Source organism: Silurus aristotelis, assembly GCF_946808225.1.
Source record: "Silurus aristotelis genome assembly, chromosome: 15".
Taxonomy (NCBI): domain Eukaryota; kingdom Metazoa; phylum Chordata; class Actinopteri; order Siluriformes; family Siluridae; genus Silurus; species Silurus aristotelis.
In genome coordinates this window covers 5,287,894-5,303,495 of record NC_139588.1, presented here as the reverse complement: position 1 = coordinate 5,303,495, position 15,602 = coordinate 5,287,894, and the positions used below count along the sequence as shown (strand labels likewise).

Genomic DNA, 15,602 nt, shown 5'->3' with positions numbered 1-15,602 from the left:
CAACACACAGAAACACGACATCGCATATTCATTCAAACACCGCACCAATCTGTTTCCCAGTTTGATAAGTGGTCTGATAGCCAGAGGAAGCTGGTGTTGCAGGATTTCTTCTCCCGATGCTCCTTGGGCCAGCTGAAGTTTCTTCGTCAGACTCTGTGCACTCGGGTGCCTGTGGAAGCGCTGGACTTTACGAGTGTTCTGCCCAGAATCATATCCCTTTATATCTTCTCATTCCTCGACCCACGAAGCCTCTGTAGATGTGCACAGGTAAATAACTTCAATCACAATAGGAAAGCTGCAGGTTTAGTTTTATATTGCTTAACAAATTCATAAATAATATATACTAAATTTGCATATATCAGTGTGCATTTGGTACCTGGGCCTTCAGTGGGGACTTACCCGACTTAATCCACCTCTTAATACCACCACTATCACGTCTCAATTACTATAAAAAAACGCAATATAACAAGATGTGGCATTACATATGGAGGGTGAATACCATTTTACTAAAGCAAGCTTAAAACCTTTACACTACAACTGCGCCACCTACATCATCTGGAGCAGTTCAGAATCAATATTTGTCTAATAAAATGAAAAAAAACATTAAAATGTAAATAAAATACAACCTACTCACCAGAGATGCAGACTCATAATTTGCACCGCTCCTCAGAGGCTGTAAGCCAGTGATACCCCTCGTATTCACTGGTCTGGAAGTGGTGAACAAACCCTTTCCTGGGTTAAGACAAGCTAGCTAGCTTCGGGGTTGGCAGACCTCCTCACGATGTCTAGCTTTTCTTCAAAATGCATTTTTAATAATGTCAGAGACCAAATAAATTTCTCTTTCTCAGTAGCGAAAAAAAAAGTCTAACTTATATGTATTAATGTGTGCAGAGGTACACACATGTTTTGCCAGTCGAACTTGGCTGTAACAGTTTCTCTCTGACCAACCAATCAGGGGACGGAAAAATGCTGACGCTATTCTGGACCAGCTAGCTGCCCTGTGAGGTGAATTTGAAATCTGATTGGCTAAAGACACAGACCCATTGCTAATATTCTGTAAGGTAAAAAGGCCAGCAGTACTGATTCTGAAGGCGCTGGGAAGATTAGATTGACATGGCAGCACATAGAGGCTGAAATCTGATTGGACAAAAAAAATCTAACATCCACATACACGTAGCAGTGCAGCCAAGAGAAACCCTACGAAAAGAAGAGAATAAACAGTTGGGAATAAATTAATACAATTTATTAAGACAAATATTAGAATTTAGGTTGTAAATATAGAAGAGAAGGCTTTGCTGGCCCTGATGGCACACCACTGGCATATATCAAAATAATTTTTGAATACTTAAAAATGCATGAGACATGAATTTAAGTATTGTACAAGCAGGACTATCATGAGTAACAAAACTAATCAAATCAAGGGGGAATTTTTTTAAATATTTTTATACTCTGGTGTGCCTGTCTAATGGGGGTATTGTACACACACTTGCTGCATATGTTTTGATGTAGCTGATTTGCAAGTAAATAAAATATTTCAGTAATTTAATCATATTTATTATCTAAGTCTTTAAGAAGCTGTGATGTTCAATGGTATCTGGCTTTTTTGACTAAACTTTGCATAGAAAATTGTAATGATTACAGTGGTCCCCCGGAACTCACGGGAGTTACGTTCTAAACCTCAAATTATCAGGGGATGACTGTTATAATACGCAGGATTAAGCAAGAAGGTAAGCTGGCAGTGGACGAGCCAAGAAGATTTTATATACAGTATATACAGTACAGTATATATATATATATATATATATATATATATATATATATATATATATATATATATATATATATATATATATACACACACACACTAAAGAAACAGATTAGCGATGAGAAATCCATCTACAATTCGAAAATCCTTCACAAATTCTTGGTCAGTGTCTAAATAATTAAACTGTAGCGCATCTATTACTTTTTAAATCGAAGCATCACATTGTTAACTCTTATGCTGATGCTCTGATGCGAATTTTAGGTGTGTTTAGGTAAACCGAAGTGCAACAAACAAAGGTTTTAATGAAGAGCAAAAAGGCAAAGAGCAAAAAACTGGGAACCAAACGTAAACTCCAGGTTTGACTAAACCTGGTAAATGCTAAGAGCAGAGAGTTCGTTGACCTTATAAATTCCAGCAAACAACAGTAATCCAACACGGGACAGGATATCTGTAGCTTGAGTAGTCCGACGTGGTTCTTCAGCCTAAACTGTAGAACGGACAATGAGCTAGTTGGGGAACGGAGGTTATATAGGGTGGTGGCTGATAAGTGCCAGGTGCAGGTGGTTAGTAGAATGTAGAGCTACATGGAGTGATAGGTGGGTTTGGTGAAGGTGTGGCTGGTAGGTCCCTGACAGACCCGACCCCGGGGCGCAGGACGAAGGGGATGGGCGGGGCGTGGAACTCCTCCAGGATTGCTGGATTCAGTACGTCCTGTCTCGACACCCATGAACGTTCCTCGGGGCCATAGCCCTCCCAGTCCATTAGGTACTCCAGGCACCTGTCCCGATGACGAGAGTCCAGTACCTCCCGCACCGAGTAGACCAAGGGCTGGTCCAATACTTCTGGCGGAGGGGGCCCTGCTGCCACACCAGGCGTTGAGTGGTCAATGGGGTGTATGGTGAATTTGATACCGCGGCGGGAGTTCCAGCCGATAAGCCGCCTCGTTGATCTAAAGGGCCCAATGTACCGGGGGCTCAGCTTCTGGCAGGGGAACCGCAGCTGGAGATCTTTGAAGGACAACCAAACCAAGTCCCTGGGCCTGTAAGATGGGGCCTCCAACCTCCGTGCATCCACATGTTGCTGGGTCTCTCTTAAAGCCCTGCGCAGTTGGGTGTGTGCGGCCTCCCATGTCCTGACATTCTCCCGGAACCAGTGGTCCACTGCAGGCACGTGGGAAGGTTCATCAGACCATGAAAACAGCAGGGGTTGGAACCCTAGCATGCATAGGAACGGCGTGAGACCGGTGGTGTTTTGGCGCAACGAGTTCTGCGCGTATTCAGCCCAGGGCAGAAACTGGCTCCACTCCACCTGGTCCTGATGGCAGTAAGTCCTTAAGTACCTCCCCAGTTCTTGTATCTTTCGCTTAGTTTGACCGTTAGATTGAGGGTGGTAACCGGATGACAGATTCTATCAGACACTATCTCCTCTGGGAGACCGAAGTTGCGGAAGACATGCTGGAAGAGGGCTTCTGCGGTTTCCAGGGCCGTGGGGAGGCCTCAAAGAGGGACGAAGCGGCAGGCCTTGGAGAACCTGTCCATGACCACCAGAACACTGGTATAGCCTTCCGACCGTGGTAAGTCTGTCACAAAGTTGATGCCTATGTGTGACCACGGCCATTGGGGAGTAGGCAGAGGGATGAGTTTGCCCACGGGTAAGTGCCGGGGGGTCTTCGAGATGGCACAGATGTTGCAGCCCTGGATGAATTCTGCCACCGTTTTGCTCATCCCTGGCCACCAGTATCGCCTCCGAGCCAAGTGCAGGGTCTGCTTTCTGCCCGGGTGTCCTGAGCCGGAGACTTTGTGTATTGCCCTTAGTAAGGTTTGTCGACACTCCAGGGGAACGAAGGTACGGTCGGCCAGACAACCAGGGGGCACGGCTTCTCTCCGTGCGGCCGCACGGATCTCTCTGTCCAACTCCCATACGATAGGACTCAGAATGAGTGTAGGAGGCAGAATGGGCACCGGCTCGGCGGGTTCCTCAGGACCATAAATTTGAGAGATATAGATTTGATGTGCACAGGACAGATTCAATGACTGCAGTGTAGAACTGCATCAACAGCTCCTGTGGCAGACCATACTTCCTTAATAGGCGTAGAAAGTACATCCTCTCCTGGGCCTTTTTTTAGAATAGAGTTTATGTTGGACTCCCATTTTAGGTCTTGGGAAATAGGAGTGTCCAGAAACTTGAAGGTCCCCACAGATGGCACAGGGCTGCTGGATATTGTAAGGGGAAGTAGTGTTGAGGGGTATTTCCTAAAGTCCACTATCATCTCCACAGTTTTGAGTGTGTTTATCTCTCGCTTGTTCTGACTGCACAGTAGCACCAGCCACTTCACCCCCTGCTGATATGCAGACCCGTCACTATCTTGAATGAGTCCGATGAGTGTAGTATCATCTGCAAATTTTAGGAGTTTAACAGTTGGGTCACTTGACAAGCAGTCATATATAACGTCATATAAAGTATACCATGGTAACTGATGCTTTCGCTAATTATTCTGAACCTCTTTAAGGTAAGCTGGCATTGGAAGAGCCTGGTGGAGCTGGACCAGCTGTGGATGCCGAAATGCCTGAGACTGGGTTGGTGTATAACTTTCACTCCTACACCGTTTGAGCAGGGTGTGTGGAAAAGGCACTATGTTGAGACCGTGCAGGGGCTTCACGTTAGCCGACCGAAGGTAAGATTCGGTATAGAATGTGGGCTGAAGAGGACGTCATTTTCATCTAGGAAATAAATCTCTATTTGTATATTTGTCATTTTCCAACGTTCGATGTAACTAAAACGATTGCGTTCTATTAGTCTGAGTTTGCTGGGGTGTTTTTTACTTTCACAGACACTTGACAAGGAGGAAATTATCATTCCTGAGGTGAAGGTGATCAGCAGTGAATTTGAGGATCTGACTTTGGAGAACGGAGAAACGAGGCCCAGTGTCCTGAGTCAGCATGAGCGGAGTTTACCTTCACCGAAAGGACTTCCGCCCTGGAGAGACTCAGACAGACACCCTACTGACACGATACGCTTTAACTACTTGGACAACCTCGACCCATTCGAGTATGCAAGACAAGTGTAAGACCACGTCGACAGTTCTCTGCATGCACACACAAACACATATACACACACTATCCTAAAAGAGTAAAAAAAAGTGGTATCGTCCTCAATATACCCCAAGATGAACTGACCTTCTCCTATGCAAGTCCTGCGCACATTGTATGTCCAGCATATGTGTGTTTACCCTAAAAAATGAAATCATCTCGGATATTTCTGCAGACAAACAAGAAACAGAAGGACTAATCCCGACACAGCGCAGGAAAGCACACAGAAGAAAACCCTGTCTGCCTCCTCATACAAACGCTGCAAGGCCAAGTCTATGGTAAGCTGCTACACAGTGGAACTGTGGATGCCCAAATGCCTGAGACTGAATATTATACACCGTTTACAAGTAGAGACCCTCAGGGACCATTACAATTAATATAACAATAAAAAAATTTCAGCAAGGTGGTGTCTACATTCAGCAATAAATAAAGCTACATGAGATAAGCTGAGATGTTTATCGTTCTTGAAAAAATGTTTGCATGTCTGTAAGAGGTGGGCTATATACCGCGAGACACGGTAGAAATGTGCCAAACGGTAGAGATCCCACTCGTTAACTTTATCGCCGGGCAGCAGAGGTAGCAGGTTCTACAAATCTCGCTACAAACAAGAAGATTGTGCGAAGGAAAGGTGCATCTTCTGCGGTGTGGAACTGGTGAGAAAAACAGTAAATAAAAAAAAAAGAAAAAGACATGGGGCCTCTTCCACACGCAAGAAAAGGTTCCTTTGGTGTCGAAAGCTCATTTTATATGAATGTATAATGATTTTCTAGAAATAAATTAGTATATCGTTTTATATATATATATATATATATATATATATATATATATATATATATATATATATATATATATATATATATAAAACGATATACTTATTCATTCAATAAAAACGATATACTAATTTATTTCTAGAAAATCATTATACATTCCTATATTTCTAGAAAATAAATATAAATATCATGATATAAGATACCACTCCTAATATCTGTAAAGATATTACACAATACACCGACCGCAGGCAACCGACCACAAATTCACTAAATGGCACCTGAGATTGGTCAGGATTTTTACCTCATTAACGGGTTGGATAGCGAATGAAATCTAGAAAATCAGGAAAATCTGCATATTAAATCCTTATTCTTTCTCAGATCTTGTCATCGCTAGAGCTCGGTGCGGACAGTAAGAGACGGCAAAGCAGACCTCAGTGGGCAACGCAGAGCGCTGCGCCTTTCTCTAGTAAAGACTCGGAAAACAAGATCAGTCAAATCCAGTGGAACGCTGGGATACGGCCAGGTCCGGTAAGGAATCCGGTACCCAGACTGACGGAGAAGAATCTCCAAGCGTCACTAAGATCCCACAGGAGCACACCAAGTGAGTACATTAATGCGGATATTCATTTATAACATGGTTAAGCTAGGTTTGCTGTGTCTCAATCCCATAGTGTACACATGGGCTAGCAAAGCTAATGTTCACATGAAACATACCAATATCTCCATGCACACAGTCTACTGTTAACAAGTAAATTATTTATTGACTTTAGTTCAAACTAAGAGGAACAGCGTTAACTGTCATGATTGAAAATAGACAGAGAAGCCGGACTGACATCGTACGATATATGATCGGACAGGATAAAAGATAGAATAGATTATAATGGGGTATAAAAGAATAGGATATACGCCGATCAGGCATAACATTTTGACATTATAACATTATGAACGGTGAAGTGAATAACACTGATTATCTCTTCATCATGGCACCTGTTAGTGAGTGGATATATTTATTAGGCATCAAGTGAACATTTTGTCCTCAAAGTTGACGTGTTTGAAGCAGGAAAAAAGGATTTGAGCAAGTTGTTACGTCTAGACGACTGGGTCAGAGCATCTCCAAAACTGCAGATCTTGTGGGATGTTCCTGGTCTGCATTGGTCAGTATCTATCAAAAGTGGTCCAAGGAAGAACCAGTGGTGAACTGGCGACAGGGTCGTGGGCGGCTGAGGCTTATTGATGCACGTGGGAAACGAAGGCTGGTCCGTGTGGTCCGATCCAACAGACGAGCTCCTGTAGCTCAAACTGCTGAAGAAGTTCATGATGTTAATGCTCGATGAGTCTCAACTGTTTTAACAGCAAAATGGGGACCAACACAATATTAGGCAGGTGGTCATAATGTTATACCTGATCACAGTGGCAGGCCGTGCATTTGGTACCTGTGTCAGAGCACACGGGTGCAGGGCTAGGTGAGTAAGGACCCAAATGCAGGATGCACACAGGGGTATGGAGAAAACAGGCTTTAATAAGATTAGCAGAGTAATAGGGCAAAGGCAAAAACAAAGTCCAAAAAACAGTCTAGGGTCAAAAACAGAGGCGAACAGGGAAGAACCAAAACCAAAATTCAAAACAGTCCAAAATTTAGAAAGCCGGCAAAACGAAGCAACATAGGCAGAGCAGAAACAAAAAAACCCAATAAACATTCCAGAGTTTAAACCAGGTAACTAGGGAGGCAGAGAAGAACAGGGATCAGGAACAGGATCAGGTTCAGGATCAGAAACTGGATCAGAAACCAGGGCAGGCAGGGTGGCAAGAGTATTCTCAGGGGCTAGGGAGCCGGTAAGATAATCTGGCCCAGAGCTAAAGTTTTGGTTATCCTTAAATACCGGGAGGCCCGAAAAAACTGCAAGATGGCCGACGACCCGGAAGTGCGCACCGTGAAACCGGAAGGAGATCCTGACAACCTGGGCCTTCAGTGGGGACTTACTGGACTTAATCCACCTCTTAATACCCCCACTATCACGTCGTGATTATAGAAACCAATATCAATCAATCAATCAATACTATACAAAAACGCATTATAACAACACGTGGCATTACAGAGAGAGAGGCATTTTACATATGGAGGGTAAATACCATTTTACTAAAGCAAGAAACCCAGTTAAGACTTCAAACCTCTACACTACAACATCAACTGTGCAACTCCATTATCTGGAGCAGTTCAGAATCAATATTTGTCTAACAACATGACAAAAAAAATTTAATAAAATAACCTACTCACCAGAGATGCAGACTCACGCTTTTCAGTCTAGCTTTTCTTGAAAATTTATTTTTAAGTATGTCAGAGACCAAATCAATTTCTCTTCCTCCTTCAGGCATAAAAAAGTCTAACTCAGATGTATTAATGTGTGCAGAGCTACAGACTTGTTTTACCAGTCGAACTTGGCTGTAACAGTTTCCCCTCTGACCAACCAATCAGAGGATGGAAAAATGCTGATGCTATTCCGGGCCAGCTAGCTGCCCTGTGGGGCGAATATGAAATCGGATTGTTAAAGAAACAGAGCTTTTTATTAAGGAGACAATGGTCAAAAAACCTGCAGTAATAACTTTGCAAGCCCTGGGCAGATTAGAGTGACATGGCAGCACATATAGGCTGAAATCTGATTGGACAAAAAATCTAACATTCACATACACGTACTGGAAGCGGTGCAGCCGAGAGAAACGCTACGAAATGAAGAGTATAAACTGTTAGGAATAAATTAATACAATTTCATGGAACAAATTTTAGAATTTAGGTTGTAAATGTAGGTCAGTGCTTCTGATTGTGTTTAGGCCAGCAGAGAAAGCTTTGCCTGCTCTGACCACCCGCCACTGCCTGATCAGTGTATGATAGGATAGAATAGGGGGTATTATAGGATAGTATATACAGGTGCATCTCAAAAAATTATTGAATATTATTAAAACGTTGATTTATTTTAGTAATTCAATGCAAAAAGTGAAACTCGTATATTATATAGATTCATCACACAAACTGATATATTTCTTTATTTTCATTTTAATGATTTTGGCTTACAGCTAATGAAAACCCAAAATTGAGTATCCCAGAAAATTAGAATATTGTGAAAAAATTCTATATTGGAGACTCGTGGTGTCACACTATACTCAGCTAATTAAATCCAAAGACCTGCAAAGGTTTCCTGAGCCTTTAAAAGGTGTCTCAGTCTGGTTCAGGCTACACAATCATGGGGGAAGACTGCTGACTTGACAGTTGTACAGAAGATAATCATTGACACCCTGCACATGGAGGGTAAGACACAATAGGTCGTCGCAGAAGCTGCTGTTCACAGAGTGCTGTATCCAAGCACATTAATAGAGGAGCCACCTCTGCTCTTCAGGACTGTTTTAAGTGCACTGACTGGGACATGTTTAGGAAGGCTGCAACCAACGGCGATTCGATCAACTTAGAGGAGTGCACATCAACACCCATCGTGATGAAGTGCTACGAGAGGCTCGTTATGAGGCACATCAAGACACAGCTTCCATCCTCACTGGACCCCATGCAGTTTGCGTATCATCAAAACCGCTCCACGGACAATGCCATCTCCACAACTCTCCATTTGGCCCACACCCACCTGGACAACAAGGACACATATGTACGAATGCTGTTCATAGACTTCAGCTCAGCATTCAACACAATCATCCCTCAGCACCTGATTGAGAAGTTGAGCCTACTGGGCCTGAACACCTCCCTCTGTAACTGGATCCTGGACTTCCTGACTGGGAGACCTCAGTCAGTCCGGATTGGGATCAGCATCTCCAGCACCACCACGCTGAGCACTGGGGCCCCTCAGAGCTGTGTGCTCAGCCCACTGCTGTTCACTCTGCTGACTCATGACTGTGTAGCAATGCCTAGCTCAAACCACATCGTCAAGTTCGTCAATGACACTACCATTACTACTACTACGACACCACCACTACGACCATTGAGAGCATCTTGAGCAGCTGCATGGTTTGAAACTGCACCGTCTCGGACCGCAAGACCCTACAGAGGATAGTGAGGACAGCTGAAAAGATCATCAGAGTCTCTCTCCACTCCATCATGGACATTTATACCACACGCTGCATCCGCAAAGCCAACAGCATTGTGGACGACCCCACACACTCGTCACACACACTCTTCACCCTCCTGCCATCAGGAAAGCGGTTCCAAAGCATTCGGGCCGTCACATTCAGACTATGTAACAACTTTTTCCCCACGAGCCATCAGGCTCCTTAATACACAGAACTAAACTGGAACTCACACACACACACACACAACGGAGTGTTACTGAACTGTACAACCTGAACTTAACACAAACTCATTACTCATCTCAATCCATTCCACCACTATTTATTTATTATTATTTATACTTAACCATATTACACAGTTTACATGCTGTTTTTTTGCACCACTCGACTGCTGCTACTGCTGTTTTTGCACTGCGTTGTGTTTACATATATTCTCAGTTATAGTCTTTATAGTCCTCTTTGCACAGTACTGTATATTTAGAGTATACAGTAGGTTTACTGGTCGGTGCTATCTTGTGTTATGTGTATTGTCCCACACTATCTTGTGTTATGTGTATTGCCCCACACTGTCTTGTGTTGCCTGTCTGTCTGTATTGTTGTTTCATTAGCTGTAAGCCAATATCATTCATTCATTCATTCATTCATTGTCTCCCGCTTATCCGTAATTCGGGTCGCGGGGCCAATATCATCAAAATTAAAAGAAATAAACACTTGAAATATATCAGTCTGTGTGTGATGAATCTATATAATATACAAGTTTTACTTTTTGTATTGAATTACTAAAATAAATAAACTCTTTAATGATATTCTAATTTATTGAGATGCACCTGTATGATATGATATATTGTTTGCTTTCTCAACCTATGTCCAGTGTATACAGTCTATAATATGTCTTCTCTGATATTTACAGTGCCTTGCAAAAGTATTGACCCCCCTTGGCGTTTTTTTCCTATTTTGTTGCCTTACAACTTACAAAAAATTAATTTTTATTTGGATTTCATGTAATGGACATACACAAAATAGTCCAAATTGGTGAAGTGAAATAAAAAAAATAACTTGTTTCAAAAAATTCTAAAAAATAAATAACGGAAAAGTGGTGCGTGCATATGTATTCACCCCCTTTGCTATTAAGCCTCTAAATAAGATCTGGTGCAACCAATTACCTTCAGAAGTCACGTAATTACTTAAATAAAGTCCACCTGAGATCATGTGATCTAAGTGTCACATGATCTCAGTATATATATATATATATATATATATATATATATATATATATATATATATATATATATATATATATTATATTATATTATATTTTATATATATATATATATATATATATATATATATATATATATATATATATATATATATATATATATATATATATATATATATATTTTTATATATATATATATATATATATATATATATATATATATATATATATATTTTTATATATATATAAAATAATAAAAAATAAATAAAATATTTATAATAAAGTCCACCTGAGATCATGTGATCAAAGTGTCACATGATCTCAGTATATATATATATATATATATATATATATATATATATATATATATATATATATATATATATATATATATATATATATATATATAAAATATAATATATATATACTGAGATCAGTATATATACTCCCAGTATATGATCTCAGTATATATATATATATATATATATATATATATATATATATATATATATATATATATATATATATAAAATATAATATATATATACTGAGATCATGTGACACTTAGATCACATGATCTCAGGTGGACTTTATTATAAATATTTTATTTATTTTTTATTATTTTATATATATATATATATAAAAAAAAAATATATATATATATATATATATATATATATATATATATATATATATATATATATATATATATATATAAATTATAATATAATATAATATATATATATATATATATATATACTGAGATCATGTGACACTTAGATCACATGATCTCAGGTGGACTTTATTTAAGTAATTACGTGACTTCTGAAGGTAATTGGTTGCACCAGATCTTATTTAGAGGCTTAATAGCAAAGGGGGTGAATACATATGCATATATAAAGTGCCTTGTGAAAGTATTCGGCCCCCTTGCACTTTGCGAACTTTTGCCACATTTCTGGCTTCAAACATAAAGATATAAAACTGTAATTGTTTGTGAAGAATCAACAACAAGTGGGACACAATCATGAAGTGGAACGAAATTTATTGGATATTTCAAACTTTTTCAACAAATAAAGACCTGAAAAATTGGGCGTGCGTAATTATTCAGCTCCCTTAAGTTAATACTTTGTAGCGCCACCTTTTGCTGTGATTACAGCTGTAAGTCGCTTGGGGTATGTCTCTATTAGTTTTGCACATCGAGAGACTGAAATTTTTGCCCATTCCTCCTTGCAAAACAGCTCGAGCTCAGTGAGGTTGGATGGAGAGCATTTGTGAACAGCAGTTTTCAGTTCTTTCCACAGATTCTCGATTGGATTCAGGTCTGGACTTTGACTTGGCTATTCTAACACCTGGATATGTTTATTTGTGAACCAGTCCATTGTAGAATTTGCTTTATGTTTTGGATCATTGTCTTGTTGGAAGACAAATCTCCGTCCCAGTCTCAGGTCTTTTGCAGACTCCATCAGGTTTTCTTCCAGAATGGTCCTGTATTTGGCTCCATCCATCTTCCCATCAATTTTAACCATCTTCCCTGTCCCTGCTGAAGAAAAGCAGGCCCAAACCATGATGCTGCCACCACCATATTTGACAGTGGGGATGGTGTGTTCAGGGTGATAAGCTGTGTTACTTTTACACCAAACATAACGTTTTGCATTGTTGCCAAAAAGTTTGATTTTGGTTTCATCTGACTAGAGCACCTTCTTCCAGATGTTTGGTGTGTCTCCCAGGTGGTTTGTGTCAAACTTTAAATGACATCCATAAAAAGTATCTTTAAGAAATGGCTTTCTTCTTGCCACTCGTCCATAAAGGCCAGATTTGTGCAGTATACGACTGATTGTTGTCCTATAGACAGAGTCTCCCACCTCAGCTGTAGATCTCTGCAGTTCATCCAGAGTGATCATGGGCCTCTTGGCTGCATCTCTGATCAGTCTTCTTCTTGTATAAGCTGAAAGTTCAGAGGGACGGGCAGGTCTTGGTAGATTTGCAGTGGTCTGATACTCCTTCCATTTCAATATTATCGCTTGCACAGTGCTCCTTGGGATGTTTAAAGCTTGGGAAAACTTTTTGTATCCAAATCCGGCTTTAAACTTCTCCACAACAGTATCTCGGACCTGCCTGGTGTGTTCCTTGTTCTTCATGATGCTCTCTGCGCTTTAAACGGACCTCTGAGACTATCACAGTGCAGGTGCATTTATACAGAGACTTGATTACACACAGGTGGATTCTATTTATCATCATTAGTCATTTAGGTCAACATTGGATCATTCAGAGATCCTCACTGAATTTCTGGAGAGAGTTTGCTGCACTGAAAGTAAAGGGGCTGAATAATTTTGCACGCCCAATTTTTCAGTTTTTTATTTGTTGAAACAGTTTGAAATATCCAATAAATTTCTTTCCACTTCATGATTGTGTCCCACTTGTTGTTGATTCTTCACAAAAAATTACAGTTTCATATCTTTGTTTGAAGCCTGAAATGTGGCAAAAGGTCGCAAAGTTCAAGATGGCCGAATACTTTTGCAAGGCACTGTATATATAATATATATTCATTCATTCATTCATTAATTTTCTCCCGCTTATCCGTAATCCGGGTCGCGGGGGCAGCAGTCTAAGCATGCCCCTGCCTTCGACTGCTGCCCAATCCTCACAGCACCGTCGCTTACGGTTTCTCCCGCAGGTGGTGAGCCCACGGAAAGGGACCTTGATATTTCCCTCGTAAGTGGAATATTTCCCTCGTATATATATATATATATATATATATATATATATATATATATACACCTGTTCTGAAAGGCCCCAGAGTCTGCAACACCACTAAGCAAGGGGCACCACCAAGCAAGTGGCACCATGAAGACCAAGGAGCTCGCCAAACAGGTCAGGGACAAAGTTGTGGAAAAGTACAGATCAGGGTTGGGTTATAAAAAATATCCAAAACTTTGAACATCCCACGGAGCACCATTAAAGCCATTATTAAAAAATGGAAAGAATATGGCCCCACAACAAACCTGGCAAGAGAGGGCCGCCCACCAAAACTCATGGACCAGGCAAGGAGGGCATTAATCAGAGAGGCAACAAAGAGACCAAAGATAACCCTGAAGGAGCTGCAAAGCTCCACAGCGGAGATTGGAGTATCTGTCCATAGGACCACTTTAAGCCGTACACTTCACAGAGCTGGGCTTTACGGTAGAGTGGCCAGAAAAAAGCTATTGCTTAAAGAAAAAAATAAGCAAACACGTTTGGTGTTCGCCAAAAGGCATGTGGGAGACTCCCCAAACATATGGAAGAAGGTACTCTGGCTAGATGAGACTAAAATTGAGCTTTTTGCCCATTAAGGAAAATGCTATGTCTGGCGCAAACCCAACACCTCTCATCCCGAGAACACCATCCCCACAGTGAAGCATGGTGGTGGCAGCATCATGCTGTGGGGATGTTTTTCATCAGCAGGGACTGGGAAACTGGTCAGAATTGAAGGAATGATGGATGGCGCTAAATACAGGGAAATTCTTAAAGGAAACCTGTTTCAGTCTTCCAGAGATTTGAGACTGGGACGGAGGTTCACCTTCCAGCAGGACAATGACCCTAAGCATACTGCTAAAGCAACCCCTCGAGTGGTTTAAGGGGAAACATTTAAATGTCTTGAAATGGCCTAGTCAAAGCCCAGACCTCAATCCAATTGAGAATCTGTGGTATGACTTAAAGATTACTGTACACCAGCGGAACCCATCCAACTTGAAGGAGCTGGAGCAGTTTTGCCTTGAAGAATGGGCAAAAATCCCAGTGGCTAGATGTGCCAAGCTTATAGATACATACCCCAAGAGACTTGCAGCTGTAATTGCTGCAAAAGGTGGCTCTACAAAGTATTGACTTTGGGGGGTGAATAGTTGCACGCTCAAGTTTTCTGTTTTTTTGTCTTATTTCTTGTTTGTTTCACAATAAAAAAATATTTTGCATCTTCAAAGTGGAAGGCATGTTGTGTAAATCAAATTATACAAACACCCAAAAAATCCAGACAACAAAATAGGAGAAACGCCAAGGGGGGGTCAATACTTTTGCAAGGCACTATAAAAAATGTGTTTTGCTGATTCTTGTCCGTCTATAATCAGCACAGATTCTAGCACTTAGCGGCGTAAATGTTTTTAAAGTCATAAGAGACGGCGAGAGTGTGATTATCATCACCGTTACAGCTTCCAGTAGTTTTACATGTGGTCTACAGCAGGAGAAGTGCATTTGGATTAAGACTTGGTCGTATTATAATCAGTACAAGCGTGGAGGTCCTGGAATTATATATGAAGACAGACACTTTTGGAAAACCTGGATGATAGTGTAACTCTATATTCCGAACATCTTTCAGTCAAACTTAAAACCTTGTATCATTACATTGCAGCAGCGCTACTGGCTGAAGGACAGACAGATCTGGAGGACACCATCCTGAGATGAAGAGTTGCACTTTCTCGACATCTGGTGGACAACATTAGGAACTGCAGGAATATTGCTTTATCCCAGGAATATCAGTTTGTAGTTTGGTATTTTTAAAGGTTTTTGAAGGATTTGTAGTCAGAGGTGATCAGCAACACACCTCATACATACATACATGCATGTAATGTTTGTGTCTCCAGAATACTTTATATAAATATAGTATACTTATAATTTTTTTTTTGTATTGCAAATTTTTTTTTTTATAAATGTGTTTTTTTGCTTTA

At 40.7% G+C, this 15,602-nt stretch overlaps 2 protein-coding genes across 5 annotated transcripts in view; one reads left to right on the top strand and one right to left on the bottom strand.

The window, feature by feature from the left end:
* Positions 1-15,602, bottom strand: part of LOC310738067 (uncharacterized protein) — a gene marked incomplete at its 3' end in the record, with an annotated part of 255,387 nt that overhangs the window by 61,193 nt on the left and 178,592 nt on the right. The gene's annotated exons all lie outside the window — the stretch shown is intronic.
* The window catches only part of fbxo16 (F-box protein 16), a 19,244-nt gene extending 3,642 nt beyond the window's left edge, over positions 1-15,602 (top strand). For 2 of the 4 annotated variants that reach the window (XM_083563091.1, XM_083563089.1), the window contains 6 exons: positions 61-267; positions 4,275-4,439; positions 4,596-4,828; positions 5,030-5,132; positions 6,003-6,225; positions 15,290-15,602. In XM_083563091.1, the coding sequence (XP_083419217.1) occupies positions 61-267; positions 4,275-4,439; positions 4,596-4,828; positions 5,030-5,132; positions 6,003-6,225; positions 15,290-15,339 (981 nt within the window). In that variant the 3' untranslated portion in view covers positions 15,340-15,602. Of the gene's footprint in view, positions 1-60; positions 268-4,274; positions 4,440-4,595; positions 4,829-5,029; positions 5,133-6,002; positions 6,226-15,286 lie in introns of all 4 variants that reach the window. The other 2 variants (XM_083563090.1, XM_083563088.1) reach the window with 1 other exon arrangement.